General features: G+C 44.5%; 2 protein-coding genes across 10 annotated transcripts in view; both read right to left on the bottom strand.

Annotated features, from left to right (window-relative positions):
* LOC130523562 (NACHT, LRR and PYD domains-containing protein 12-like) overlaps positions 1–12,414 on the bottom strand; it is a 669,815-nt gene that overhangs the window by 569,019 nt on the left and 88,382 nt on the right. The gene's annotated exons all lie outside the window — the stretch shown is intronic.
* LOC130523578 (NACHT, LRR and PYD domains-containing protein 12-like) lies at positions 3,558–10,885 on the bottom strand. Its single transcript, XM_057028935.1, has 7 exons — positions 10,460–10,885; positions 8,189–8,362; positions 7,905–8,078; positions 5,903–6,076; positions 4,820–4,993; positions 4,441–4,614; positions 3,558–3,911 (listed from the first exon to the last, which is right to left on the bottom strand). Exons 1-7 carry the CDS (start codon positions 10,561–10,563, stop codon positions 3,731–3,733), a joined length of 1,155 nt encoding a protein of 384 aa, XP_056884915.1. The 5' UTR covers positions 10,564–10,885; the 3' UTR covers positions 3,558–3,730.

Below are 12,414 nucleotides of genomic sequence, written 5' to 3'. Positions count from 1 at the left end.
GATCACAGCTTATATGGGTAGAGATTTCCCTCTACTCATCCCTCTCTGTGTCTTACTCACCATCATTGTTCACCTCTGAAACAAGCCTCCAAAATCAATTTGTCACTTTCCTTTATTCTTTCTTTATTTACACAGCACCATTTTACAGGAATATTATTACAATTATTGTGTTAAAGCCATATTTCAATGTACAGTTTTGTATGAAAATATACAAAAATAAAGTTGGATCTGTTATATATCTGCCTCCTTTTGTCTCGCTGTTAGGAAACGGTGCCTGATTTCCTTTGCGCTTTGCTCGACTTGTGGCTGAAAAGCTGATGAACTCAAGTGTTTGCTCTGGTCCATGTTGGGGAAGGGAGGGGGGCCTGCGTGGAGCCTCTTGATGAAGTGGACCTCTCTTTGGTTCTGCCTTGTCCTGGAGGCTTTGATGGGCCTCCCTTTCCGACTGAAGGCAACGTACCAGCCTTCAACCTTAGCATTCTGCAGAGCTGTGTAATTGTTTTCCAGCACTATCTCTGAGAAGATGCACTCCCTGCTCCGACCGTTGGGCTGGAACACAGAAAGGTTCTCCATTAATCCATTAACTGTCCCATCTGGACATTACAGACGGGAGACAGCTAAAGACATGTTTCTGAGCTACTTTGAGAACCCCCAAATGTCCGCGTAGCAGCTGTAACGGTACGTTAGTAGTGACGGTACCACCAGCTCAGCTAAAAGGAGGCTACAGGTTCAAACACAGACATGTTTTGGTTCTGAATTTTGATAGTTGATCCCACTCCAAACACTGGCTGCCAGTGAGGATGGATGCAGGTTCCATGCCTCTGATGTCTTCACTGACATGAAACAGGTGAACATCAACCCTACTGAAATGTTCAGGTGAGGGGCCTAATGTCAAATGTGCTCATTATCAGTGTTTTCTACAGCAAATGTGTGTGTATGTGTGTGTATGTGAGAGAGAGAATAATTATTATATTGTTATCATTTAAATGCATTTGTATGTTTAGCACCTAAGTGCATGGAGAAGAAACAGTGTTTTTCACCTCTCTTGATTTAGTACACTTGTCCAGAGCACCAGATTTACTGTGAGGTTGTTATCTGAAACCCTAAAAGCATCTTGGGAGAAGGTGAAAATTCCACATGGATAATGAGCTGATGTGAATAAAGGAAGGAGATTTGCAGGGGAGCAGCAGAGCGACGGAGGGTGTTCCAGAGTGAACTGCTGCTCGCTCTCCCTTGCAAGGTACCTGTGTTTGTGTCTTTTGTTGATTCACGCAGGGTTTTGCTGGGTTGCTCTGTTTCAACTCTAATATCCAGCCTGGAAGTAACAAATGCTGGACTAACTTTTCAGCATCACGGTGGGTCAGTAGCTTCCTGATCTTGTGATGTTCCTCAGGTAAAAAAAGGCACTTCTAGAGACTAATTTAATGTGTGAGTTGAAGGAGAGATTTTGGTCAAAAGTTACTCCTAGATTCCTCACAGAGAGACTAGATGTTAATGAGATACCATCTAGAGTGATCATGTGATCTAATCTATCTCTGAGAGGTTCAGGACCAAACACCATGACCTCAGTTTTTCCTGGGTTAAGGAGGAGGAAATTTGAAGACATCCAGGACTTTATGTCTTTCAGACAGGTCTGGAGCTTCACTAACTTCTCTGTCTCCTCGGGTTTCATGGATAAATAAAGCTGAGTGTCATCAGCATAACAATGAACATTTATCCCATGCTGCCGAATAATGTTCCCTAAGGGAAGCATGTACAAGGTGAAGAGGATTGGTCCGAGTACAGAACCTTGAGGAACTCCATGGCTAACCCTACTGTATGAGGAGGGAACACCATGGACATGAGCAAACTGGTATCTATCAGATAAATATGACCTAAACCAGTCTAGTGCTGTCCCTTTAATCCCAATCACATGTTCCAGTCTCTGTAACAGGATGCTGTGATCAACTGGATCAAAAGCAGCACTGAGGTCCAGCAGAGCCAGCATAGAGACCAGTCCATGATCGGAAGCTCAAGATCATTAGTGACTTTAAGAAGTGCTGTTTCTGTGCTGTGATGAGCTCTAAAGCCTGACTGAAACATCTCAAACAGGCTGTTCCTCTGCAGGTGCTCCAGTAACTGAGTCACCACCACCTTCTCAAGAACTTTAGAGATAAAAGGAAGGTTGGATATCGGCCTATAATTTGCTAATACGTCAGGATCCAGTGATGGTTTTTTAAGCAACGGCTTAATCACTGCCACCTTGTAGGACCGGGGTACATAACCTGACACTAAAGAACCATTGATCTGGTCCAGGATAGAGCTGCCTATCAATGGTAAAACATCCTTCAACAGGTGTGTTGGGATGGGATCTAAAAGACACGTGGTGGTCTTGGATTTCTGAATTAGCGATGATGCCTCAGAAAAATATATAGGGCTGAAGGAGTTTAAGGGCTCGTTGGAGACCCTGTATGTTCCCACAGTCAGCACATCTGGTGATGGTCCAGTTGTTGGGATGGCCTGGTTAGCTTTCTCTCTGATAGCTAGAACTTTATCAGTGAAGAAGCTCATGAAGTCTTCACCACTAAGGGAAGAAGGGATACGTGGATCTAAAACACTGTGACTCTTGGTTAATTTGGCCACAGTGCTGAAAAGAAACCTGGGGTTGCTCTTATTTTCCTCAATCAAAGAAGAAAAATAAGCTGTTCTAGCCTTGCGAAGGGCCTTTTTGTAAACTAATAGACAGTCTTTCCAGGCTACATGATAGCTGTCTATTTTACAAGAATGCCACTTCCTTCCAGTCTTCGCACTTTCTGCTTGAGGGTCCTGATATGTGAATTATACCAGGGGGCACACCTCCTCTGATTTAGTATTTTCTTTTTCAGGGGGGCAACAGAATCAAGCGTGATTCTCAGTGAGGTTGCTGCACCTTCAGCAATAGAGTCAACCTCAGCAGGGCTAAGATTATAATGATTGATCCCTGGGGAAACACACGGTGGTCCTGGGATCAGCACAGGGATCACTTCCTTAAACTTAGCTACAGCATTATCTGAAAGACATCTGCTATAGTAAGACTTTGTTCTGAGCATAGAAGAAGCGACCAGCGTCTCTGGTTCCTGTCTGCTCACCTGGTTTAGACTTCTCCACCCGGCCCCGACTTCGCTGCTGCTCGTCCCACTCCCCGAACCTGCAACCCATAGACTTTGTGCAGGCCCAGAGCCTGAAGAACGGACTATTTCCTGTGTTTCCTTGTCTGCCTGAGTTCCTGTTTGCCCGTGTGTTAATAAAAGTCATTACTACGGTCCAGCTTTCCAGAGTGCTGCATTTGGGTCCAAACTGCACCCGTCACAGCTGCAGCTGAAATATTCCAATGCTCCATGTCACAGAGACAGTAAATACTAAACCCTAAAGATTCTGAAGGCATGATGTAAAATAGTAACGTATAATACAGACATTTGAAGAGACAATTAAGAGAATGTTTTCATGCTTCTAAGAGTGGCCGAGGAGCCATTTAGAACTTTATAAAGATGCATTGTGTGATACCAGGAACTAATTTAACTTCAAGGCGAAGCTGCTTCTGCTTTCTGCTTTGTCGACCATCGACTGATCTCCTGAAAGTCCACCAGCGCTTTTTAAAAACTGAATTTTTCATCTATGGAGGGAGTAGACGGCAGATGTTTCCACAGATGCTCTTCACCAGTGGTCAGTGAGTGATGCAGCAGATGAGCGGGAGTTGACTGGCTACCACCAGCTACTGACTCAATGTCTCCAGCCCATAGTGTGGATTCTCTACGAGATCAGACAGCAGCTTCACTCCTGAATCCTTCAGCTGGTTCCCACTCAGGTCCAGTTCTCTGAGATGGGAGGGATTGGACCTCAGCGCCGAGGCCAGAGAGTCACAGCTGATCTCTGATAACCTGCAGCTCCTTAATCTAAATAAAGAAGGGAAACTTTTATAAGGTTATAAATGAAACCAGTATTCATCTGAAAGGTTAATCAAAGGCATGATCTGTAAATATTTATTTAGTTACAGGTTAAAAAATGATAGTAATATGTAATTACCACAATTCCAACCTCTCAGGTTTGCACGGTTCCAGAGGAGAATATATATTGTTCTGGCCCTCACTCTTCCCAGGTTCTCCCCACCTCTTTCCCTCCCATCTCATCATGGAGATCCATCTCACCTGTGGCTCATCTTTAAAGGCACAACCTGTCTTAGATGACTTCCTGTCTCCCTCACCATCTCCCTCCTCGTTGGCTGGTGTCTACCAGGCACCCTCACCTAGTTGTGTCTAATTTTGGTTACCATCTGTCGGCTTTTTCATTGTCCTTAAATCAATTTATCATGAATAAGTGGTCCCGTGTGGCCCTCCCTCCTGAAGGAACTGGGCACACACACACACTCAGAAAGTGTGAGGACCCTCGGATGGAATAATGGACATTTTTGAGAATGGTGTTTACCTCAGAGTTTCCAGTCGGCAGTTTGGAAAGTGGAGAAAACCACAGAGCAGCTTCACTCCTGAATCCTGCAGCTGGTTGTGACTCAGGTCCAGATCTCTGAGATGGGAGGGATTGGACCTCAGCGCCGAGGCCAGAGAGCCACAGCTGATCTCTGATAAACTGCAGCACTCTAATCTGAAAAATGCAGGATGAGGTTATACGGTGCAGGTCTGCATGTTATCTGCGTCAGTACTAAACCTACGTTAGTTCTTAGTTGGGTCAGACCTGAATTCACGATATTACAAGGAATTTTTTTAATGTGGTGCATCACAGCAGTGTTGAAACAGCCTCACTTCACCATCTTAGCAGCTGGTATATAGGTAGAAAAATGAAGACTGACCTGAGCCTCTCCAGTTTACAGTTTGGACTCTCCAGTCCAGAACAGAGCCGCTTCACTCCTGAATCCTGCAACGTGTTGAAGCTCAGGTCCAGTTCTCTGAGATGGGAGGGATTGGACCTCAGTGCCGAGGCCAGAGAGCCACAGCTGATCTCTGATAAACTGCAGTCCCTTAATCTAAATAAAGAAGGAAACTTTTATAAGGTTATAAGTGAAACCAGTATTAATCTGAAAGGTTAATCAAAGGCATGATCTGTAAATATTTAATTTAGTTACAGGTTAAAAAATGATAGTAATATGTAATTACCACAATTCCAACCTCTCAGGTTTGCACTGTTCCAAAGGAGAATATATATTGTTCTGGCCCTCACTCTTCCCAGGTTCTCCCACCTCTTTCCCTCCCATCTCATCATGGAGATCCATCTCACCTGTGGCTCATCTTTAAAGGCACAACCTGTCTTAGATGACTTCCTGTCTCCCTCACCATCTCCCTCCTCGTTGGCTGGTGTCTACCAGGCACCCTCACCTAGTTTTGTCTAATTTTGGTTACCATCTGTCGGCTTTTTCATTGTCCTTAAATCAATTTATCATGAATAAGTGGTCCCCGTGTGGCCCTCCCTCCTGAAGGAACTGGGCACACACACACACACTCAGAAAGTGTGAGGACCCTCGGATGGAATAATGGACATTTTGAGAATGGTGTTTACCTCAGAGTTTCCAGTCGGCAGTTTGGAAAGTGGAGAAAACCACAGAGCAGCTTCACTCCTGAATCCTGCAGCTGTTCCCACCCAGGTCCAGTTCTCTGAGATGGGAGGGATTGGACCTCAGCGCCAAGGCCAGAGAGTCACAGCTGAACTCTGATAAACTGCAGTTAATCAATCTGAAAAATGCAGGATAAGGTTATACGGTGCAGGTCTGCATGTTATCTGCGTCAGTACTAAACCTACGTTAGTTCTTAGTTGGGTCAGACCTGAATTCACGATATTACAAGGAATTTTTTTAATGTTGTGCATCACAGCAGTGTTGAGAACAGCCTCACTTCACCATCTTAGCAGCTGGTATATAGGTAGAAAAATGAAGACTGACCTGAGCCTCTCCAGTTTACAGTTTGGACTCTCCAGTCCAGAACAGAGCCGCTTCACTCCTGAATCCTGCAACGTGTTGTAGCTCAGGTCCAGAACCCTCAGATGGGAGCGGTTGGACTTCAGAGCTGAGGCCACAGAATCACAGCTGGTCTCTGATAAACTGCAGCGACTTAGGCTAAAATAACAATTATTTGGAGAGAAGACAAATAAAAATCAACATGTACCAGAGCAAAACACAGCTTACAAGCAACAAACCTCTGGTCCTGCACCGGCTTATCTGCCGTATGTTCCTATTTTGGGTTCTTTCAGGGCGGTTGGACAAGATCTCCAGCGTATGTAAAGTGTGTGTGGGTCAAAATACCTTCCAAGTTTGTGAGACCACATTTCTCAATAGCACTCAACTCTTGTCAGGAGTTGGGACAAAGCGACCCACTCCTGATAGCTTGTGGGCGATGCTGCAGCGACCCTGCAATCCCTACACTCTCTGGTGAAACCAAATCAAAGTTTTTAGACACTGCTGGATGCTGGAAGGGTGGCTATAGTCTGGACGCATCGTTCCCCTGACTGCACATTTCTCCAACAATGATTGGCAGCTGGTGTCACTTGTTCTCCAGATGAGAGAAGGAAAGAGAGCCACCCACAGTGTGTTTGATTGCCCCACTGCAAGCTCAATGCTGCCAGAAAACATTGCAGGAGCATCAATTCCCCTCAGGGCATCAACAAGGACCTCAGGAAAAGGTGCAGCTGCCACCTACTAGAGACAAGCACACTGAGCTGAGATTCAAAGCCCTCTCCTCCCAAGAGAAGAGCTTGTTTGTTGGAGGCTCTTCTGGGCGATACCTGTGCCACAGCTCCAGCTCAGCCCGTCTCTGGAGCTGAGGTGGAGCTTAGCAAGTTTCATGGTTCTCCACCACTTCCCTCGCTGAGGACCTTCTCAGCTGGTGGTTTCTCTGCTCCACCTTCCAAGTTGAGCAGGTGATACTTCTGCATTCCTGCCACCAGTGTCTCTGCAGAAAGAGTCTTCTCGACTGTTTTATATTAGATTATATAAAATTAGGATTTTTGGTTGATGTCTTAGATGTTGTTGACTAAGAGCAGTTTTTCTTTAATAACATAGAGAGATTCGATGAGAAGAGCAAATGTATTATTTTATGAGCACTTCCACTACTATTATATACACATACTTCCATATTGTCTTAGATTGCAAGCTGCATTTATTGCATCGTTCATAGAAAGTCATATTTGTGAGAAGAAAAACTCAAATAAGGTCATTTTCTTTAATGACCATTACAAAAGAAGGAGGCGATGAACAAACAGATTTATCTAAAAATGTGTGAAAACTTATGGATGGAAACCTTTTTAAAATGGTTGCATTGTGTAGAATCGGTGTAGAAAGAATCAACTTGTTGACTTCTGATTTGGACTCCAATGGAAGTGAGGTGCAACAATTGTGGATGCTGAAAGCTTCAGACCTCATGAAGGTTTCTGTGGTTGGACTGACCGGCTGCCCCTTTAAGAGGGAGGCAGGTTTGGGCTTCTGGCTGGAATGAAGCCACCTAAGATGAGAATGACTGCAGGCTTTCGGTACCAGGTTTAACAGGGCGCTCACTTCACACTTGGGCTTTTCTCTTTTTTGGGATGGCTTTTCTCAGGAGAGAAGGGGCATGGCACACTGCAGCAGCTTTCTTTTTGGGGTTTCTAGTTTTCCTTCTGATCTTTAAAAGACAGGAAGAACCATTTTTGATTGGTCTGAATGTTTGGGTGGTTTTGTGGCCAGCCTAAAATAAAACAAGACAAATCTACAACTGATACTTCCTTTCTAGTCATTGATGACCATCCTCACATGGGACAGATTTCCACAACCAATTTAATACTGCAAATCTGTCCTGTGTGGTCTTTTTTCTGAGAGCTGTAACACTACGTTTATAACAAAGATCAAACATGGAAACATTTATTGTCTAACTAGTTACACCTGGGAAAGTACTGGATCATCTCTGACTGACCTGAGAGTCTCCAGCTCACAGAGAGAGTCCTGGAGAAAACCACAGAGCAGCTTTACTCCTGGATCCTTCAGCTGGTTCTGACTCAGCTCCAGAACCCTCAGATGGGAGGGATTGGACCTCAGCGCCGAGGCCAGAGAGTCACAGCTGATCTCTGATAAACTGCAGTGTGACAGCCTGGAAAAGAATAAATGGGGCAAATAAAAACACATTTCTAAATCTGAAAATGAAGAGAAAAAGCAGAAAATGTAAAGAAATTTAGAAAAGACCAACAGAGGCCTCCTGACCTGAGTGTCTCCAGTCTGCAGTTTGGATGCATCATTGCAGAAGACAGTAACTTTACTGCATCTGTCAGGCTTTGGTTCCTGCTTAAGCTCAGCTCCCGTAGATGAGAAGGGTTTGACGTCATTGCTGAGGCCACAACTTCCCAATGACTCGTTGAAAGAAAACGACCAGACAGTCTGTTGTGTATGAAACAAAAATAGTGAGTCAAACTTTGGGATTTCTCATCAACTTATCTGAGAATCTACCTCAACACAAATGTAGCTCATTTCCTGGAAAAGCTAAATTCAACACCGTAGAGCAGGGGTGGGGAACCCCCGGCCTCCGGGCCGTATACGGCCTACGAGACCATTTCTACCGGCCCGCAACGCAATAAGATTTTTATATTTATATGTGCACTTATACAGTGGGGGACCGTTCACTAACTCCGCGAGCTGCGAGTAGCAGCGGTAGGTATTTTTGCCTTTCGTATCCTGAAATTTCTTTCGTAACAAGAGGAAATATTTTCCCGTTTTCTGAGATAAAACAGACGGTTATGTTATGTCCGAGTCAAGTTCAGGGTCAGTGAACACAGCATGTGATGTACGTAGTGGGCTGGACTGATTGACACGGACGAAAAATGCATAGCGAAACACGCTAAACTCGACGAGTTGAAAGGACAGATGCGTTTGGATAAAATTAACGCTCTTCGCCGGAGTTTGGAGGCTCAACAAGCAGCTTTCACACACGACCATGTACCGACAGAGAGAATATTACGCGTGCAAGTTTCGTGATGAGTGAATTAATAGCCACGAAGCTGAAACCTCACGCCGAAGGAGAGTTCGTGAACGCGCCTCGTAGCCGCCGCTGAGGCGCTCGCGCCGGACCAAGTAAAATTGTTTCAAAGGTGAATTTTTTTTCGTGAATAACTATTGAACTAAGACATATATTGTTATGATTCCAGTGACTAACGGTATTGTTTTTAGTGTCAAGGAATCTAAATATGTAGTCAAAGTATATGTGGGACTAATATTTATGGTGGAAATCACAATATGCCAGGAATTGTTGCGCTTGGCGGAGGTCTGCGCTGTCCGAGTGCTTTCTTGTTGTTATTATTATTGTGTTTATCTTTCTTTCTTTTCATTTATTGTTCTTGATTATCTTGTTGTATTGCAGTTTTTGTAAGTAGAGGCCTCGAACAGGCCCTTACGGGTCTCTTGCCTCAACTCTGCACCTCTTTTTTATTGTTGTTTTGTATGATGAAAACATATTTTACTTGTTTTGTCATTTTATTCTATTTTTTTGGTGATTTTATATGCATGTGTGCTAAATAAATAATTCAAACTCAAATGCAGCAATCATGAGACTTAGTAACACAGTAATTCTAGACTTTTTTTTGCATCCCTATGTGTTCATAATAGTGTGGCCCTCGGAGGACTTTATAAAAATTGAAATGGCCCTCGATATGAAAAAGGTTCCCCCCCCCCTGCCGTAGAGCAACAGTTTGAACAACCATCAGATCTGAAATGCAACTGAATTATTCTCAACATTTGTCTTATTTTAGAACAGCTCATAATTACTCAATATTTAAAATGATTGTAGCAAATGGTTTAAAGAAACGTGCATCTTTTAATCTGTCTATCGGCTCTTTGGATATTTTGCATTTCATCCAATTTGTACGATCGTGCGTCAAGTCTTAATTCAGCGATCCGATCGATGACATCAGAGTCTCTGGTTGCATCGATTGCCCTCAGCTTCTGTTATATCTGCCTGTTTCCTTCAAATCATTTTCACTGCACCTTTTGTTGCTAGTGATGAAGTTGCCCCCTAACGGGTGTGGAAAGGCTCAAACAACTTTGTGGGTCACATAAAGGCTCCAAACGGAACCGCCACAAAGACCTAAAACACCCATTTAAACCAACGAGGCCGGCTGTTTTTACGTTGAACAAATGAAGCAAAATAGTCACGTGTCATTAGTTAAGATGTGTTTTTCTGTCGTTAGAATACGATGTATACAAACAAACAAAAGTGATTTAATGACATGACAGTAATTTCATGATAGTCAGTTAACTTGTGGCTCCTATTATTCCTGCCTTATGTTGGTTTGTCTGGATTGACCTTTGAACTTATATCCAGCCAGTGTTGAACATTTCTGGATGAATTGTTTTTTTAATTTATGGACGCTGCAATGGAGATAAAGAATTGAAGGAATGACCACTGGAGGGGGTATTGCTACCTGACATGATCCACTCGCTTGATTTAAACGCCGATGTCCGGCCCCAGAAATCTTTACTTACACGGCCTTCCTGCAGTTCCTCACAGCTGGAATCAGGCGACGTCGTCCGTCCTCTGAGGTGTTGTACTGCAGCAGGTTCAGCTCATCCAGAACCTCCTCTGACATCTGCAGCAGGTAGGCCAGAGCTGAACAGTGGATCTCTGACAGTTCCCCTCTGATATCTCCCCTGACTTCAGGAACTCTTGGATCTCCTGATGGACTGACTGATCCTTCATCTCCATCAGACAGTGGAAGATGTTGATGCTTCTGTCTGGGGAGATTTCATCACTGTTCTCCTCCTTCAGGTTGTTGAGGACCTTCTGGATGGTTTCTGGGTGGCTCTCCTCTGATCCAACAGTCCACCCAAGATCCTCTGATTGGACTCCAGAGAGAGACCATGAAGGAAGCGAACAAACAAGTCCAGGTGGCCATTTTCACTTTTGAGAGATTTCATTAGTGCTCTCCTGAGGAAGTCATCAACAGATGTGATTGCTTTAGAATATTTTCGAACTTATTTATAACCGCTGTGTCTTTCCTGGTGTAACGGTGGAACATGTAGACGGCAGCCAGAAACTCCTGAACGCTCAGATGAACAAAGCAGTAGACTGATTTCTGGAAGATCACACTCTCTCTCTTGAAGATCTCTGTACAAACTCCTGAGTACACCGACACCTCGGAGACGTCCAGTCCACATCGCTCCAGGTCTTCTGAGTAGAACATGATGTTTCCTTTCTCCAGATGTTCAAACGCCAGCCGACCCAACTTCAGAAGGAGTTCTTTATCAGCCTCAGTCAGTTCCTCTGGTCTCTGCTTTCCTCCATACTTCTGCTTCTTCCTCTTTATCTGAACCCTCAGGAAGTGTGAGTAGAGGTCAGTCAGGGTTTTGGGCAGCTCTCCTCTCTGGTCTCTGGTCATCATGTCCTCCAGAACTATAGCAGTGATCCAGCAGAAAACTGGGATCAGACACATGATGTGGAGGCTCCTGGAGGCCTTGATGTGTGAGATGATTCTCTTGGACAGATCTTCATCACTGAACCTCCTCCTGAAGTACTCCTCCTTCTGGGAGTCAGTGAAGCCTCGTACTTCTGTGATCCTGTCAACACACGAGGGAGGAATCTGATGGGCTGCTGCAGGTCTGGAGGTGATCCAGATGAGAGCTGAGGGAAGCAGGTTCCCCTGGATGAGGTTCACCAGGAGCACGCCAACGGATGATACTTGTGTGACATCAGAGATGACCTGATGCTTGTTGAAACCCAGTGAAAATCTGCTTTCATCCAGGCCATCAAAGATGAACAGAAGTTTCCAGACAGTCAGATCTTCTGCTCTGATCTTCTGTAATGTTGGATGGAAAACATGAAGCAGTGAGAGAAGACTGTGCTGCTCATCTCTGATCAAGTTCAGCTCCCTGCATGAGAGCGGAAGCACCAGACTGATGTCTTGGTTCTCCGAACCTTCTGCCCAGTCCAGACTGAACTTCTGCACTGAGAAGGTTTTTCCAACGCCGGCGACACCGTTGGTCAGAACCACTCTGATGTGTCTCTGTTGCTCAGATAAGACTTTGAAGATGTCCTGGCACTTGATTGGAGTGTCCTGGATGTTCTTCTTGGAGGTTCTCTCAAGCTGTCTCACCTCATGTTGTGTGTCCACCTCCTCACTTTGTCCCTCAGTGATGTAGAGCTCAGTGTAGATCTTGTTCAGCAGGGTTCCACTTCCTGCTTCATGAGTTCCTTCAGTCACATGTTCACATCTTCTCTTCAGACTCATCTTATGACCTTCTATCACCTCCTGCAGATCACTTCCTGAACATAAGTAAACCAATGATTTCCATCTATAATAAATCATCAACACAACTACAAATTCATGACATCACAAATTAAATCTCAATTGAACAGTTTTACTTTGTTTGGGCTTCATTTCAGCATCTCCAGATCTGCTTCCAGATTGTGAACAAGAGGACTCTCCTGGTGGAGCTGACTG

This window comes from Takifugu flavidus, chromosome 4, assembly GCF_003711565.1.
Source record: "Takifugu flavidus isolate HTHZ2018 chromosome 4, ASM371156v2, whole genome shotgun sequence".
In the NCBI taxonomy this organism is placed as follows: domain Eukaryota; kingdom Metazoa; phylum Chordata; class Actinopteri; order Tetraodontiformes; family Tetraodontidae; genus Takifugu; species Takifugu flavidus.
Note: the sequence above shows the minus strand (reverse complement) of the source record. Positions and strands in the feature narration are given on the sequence as shown.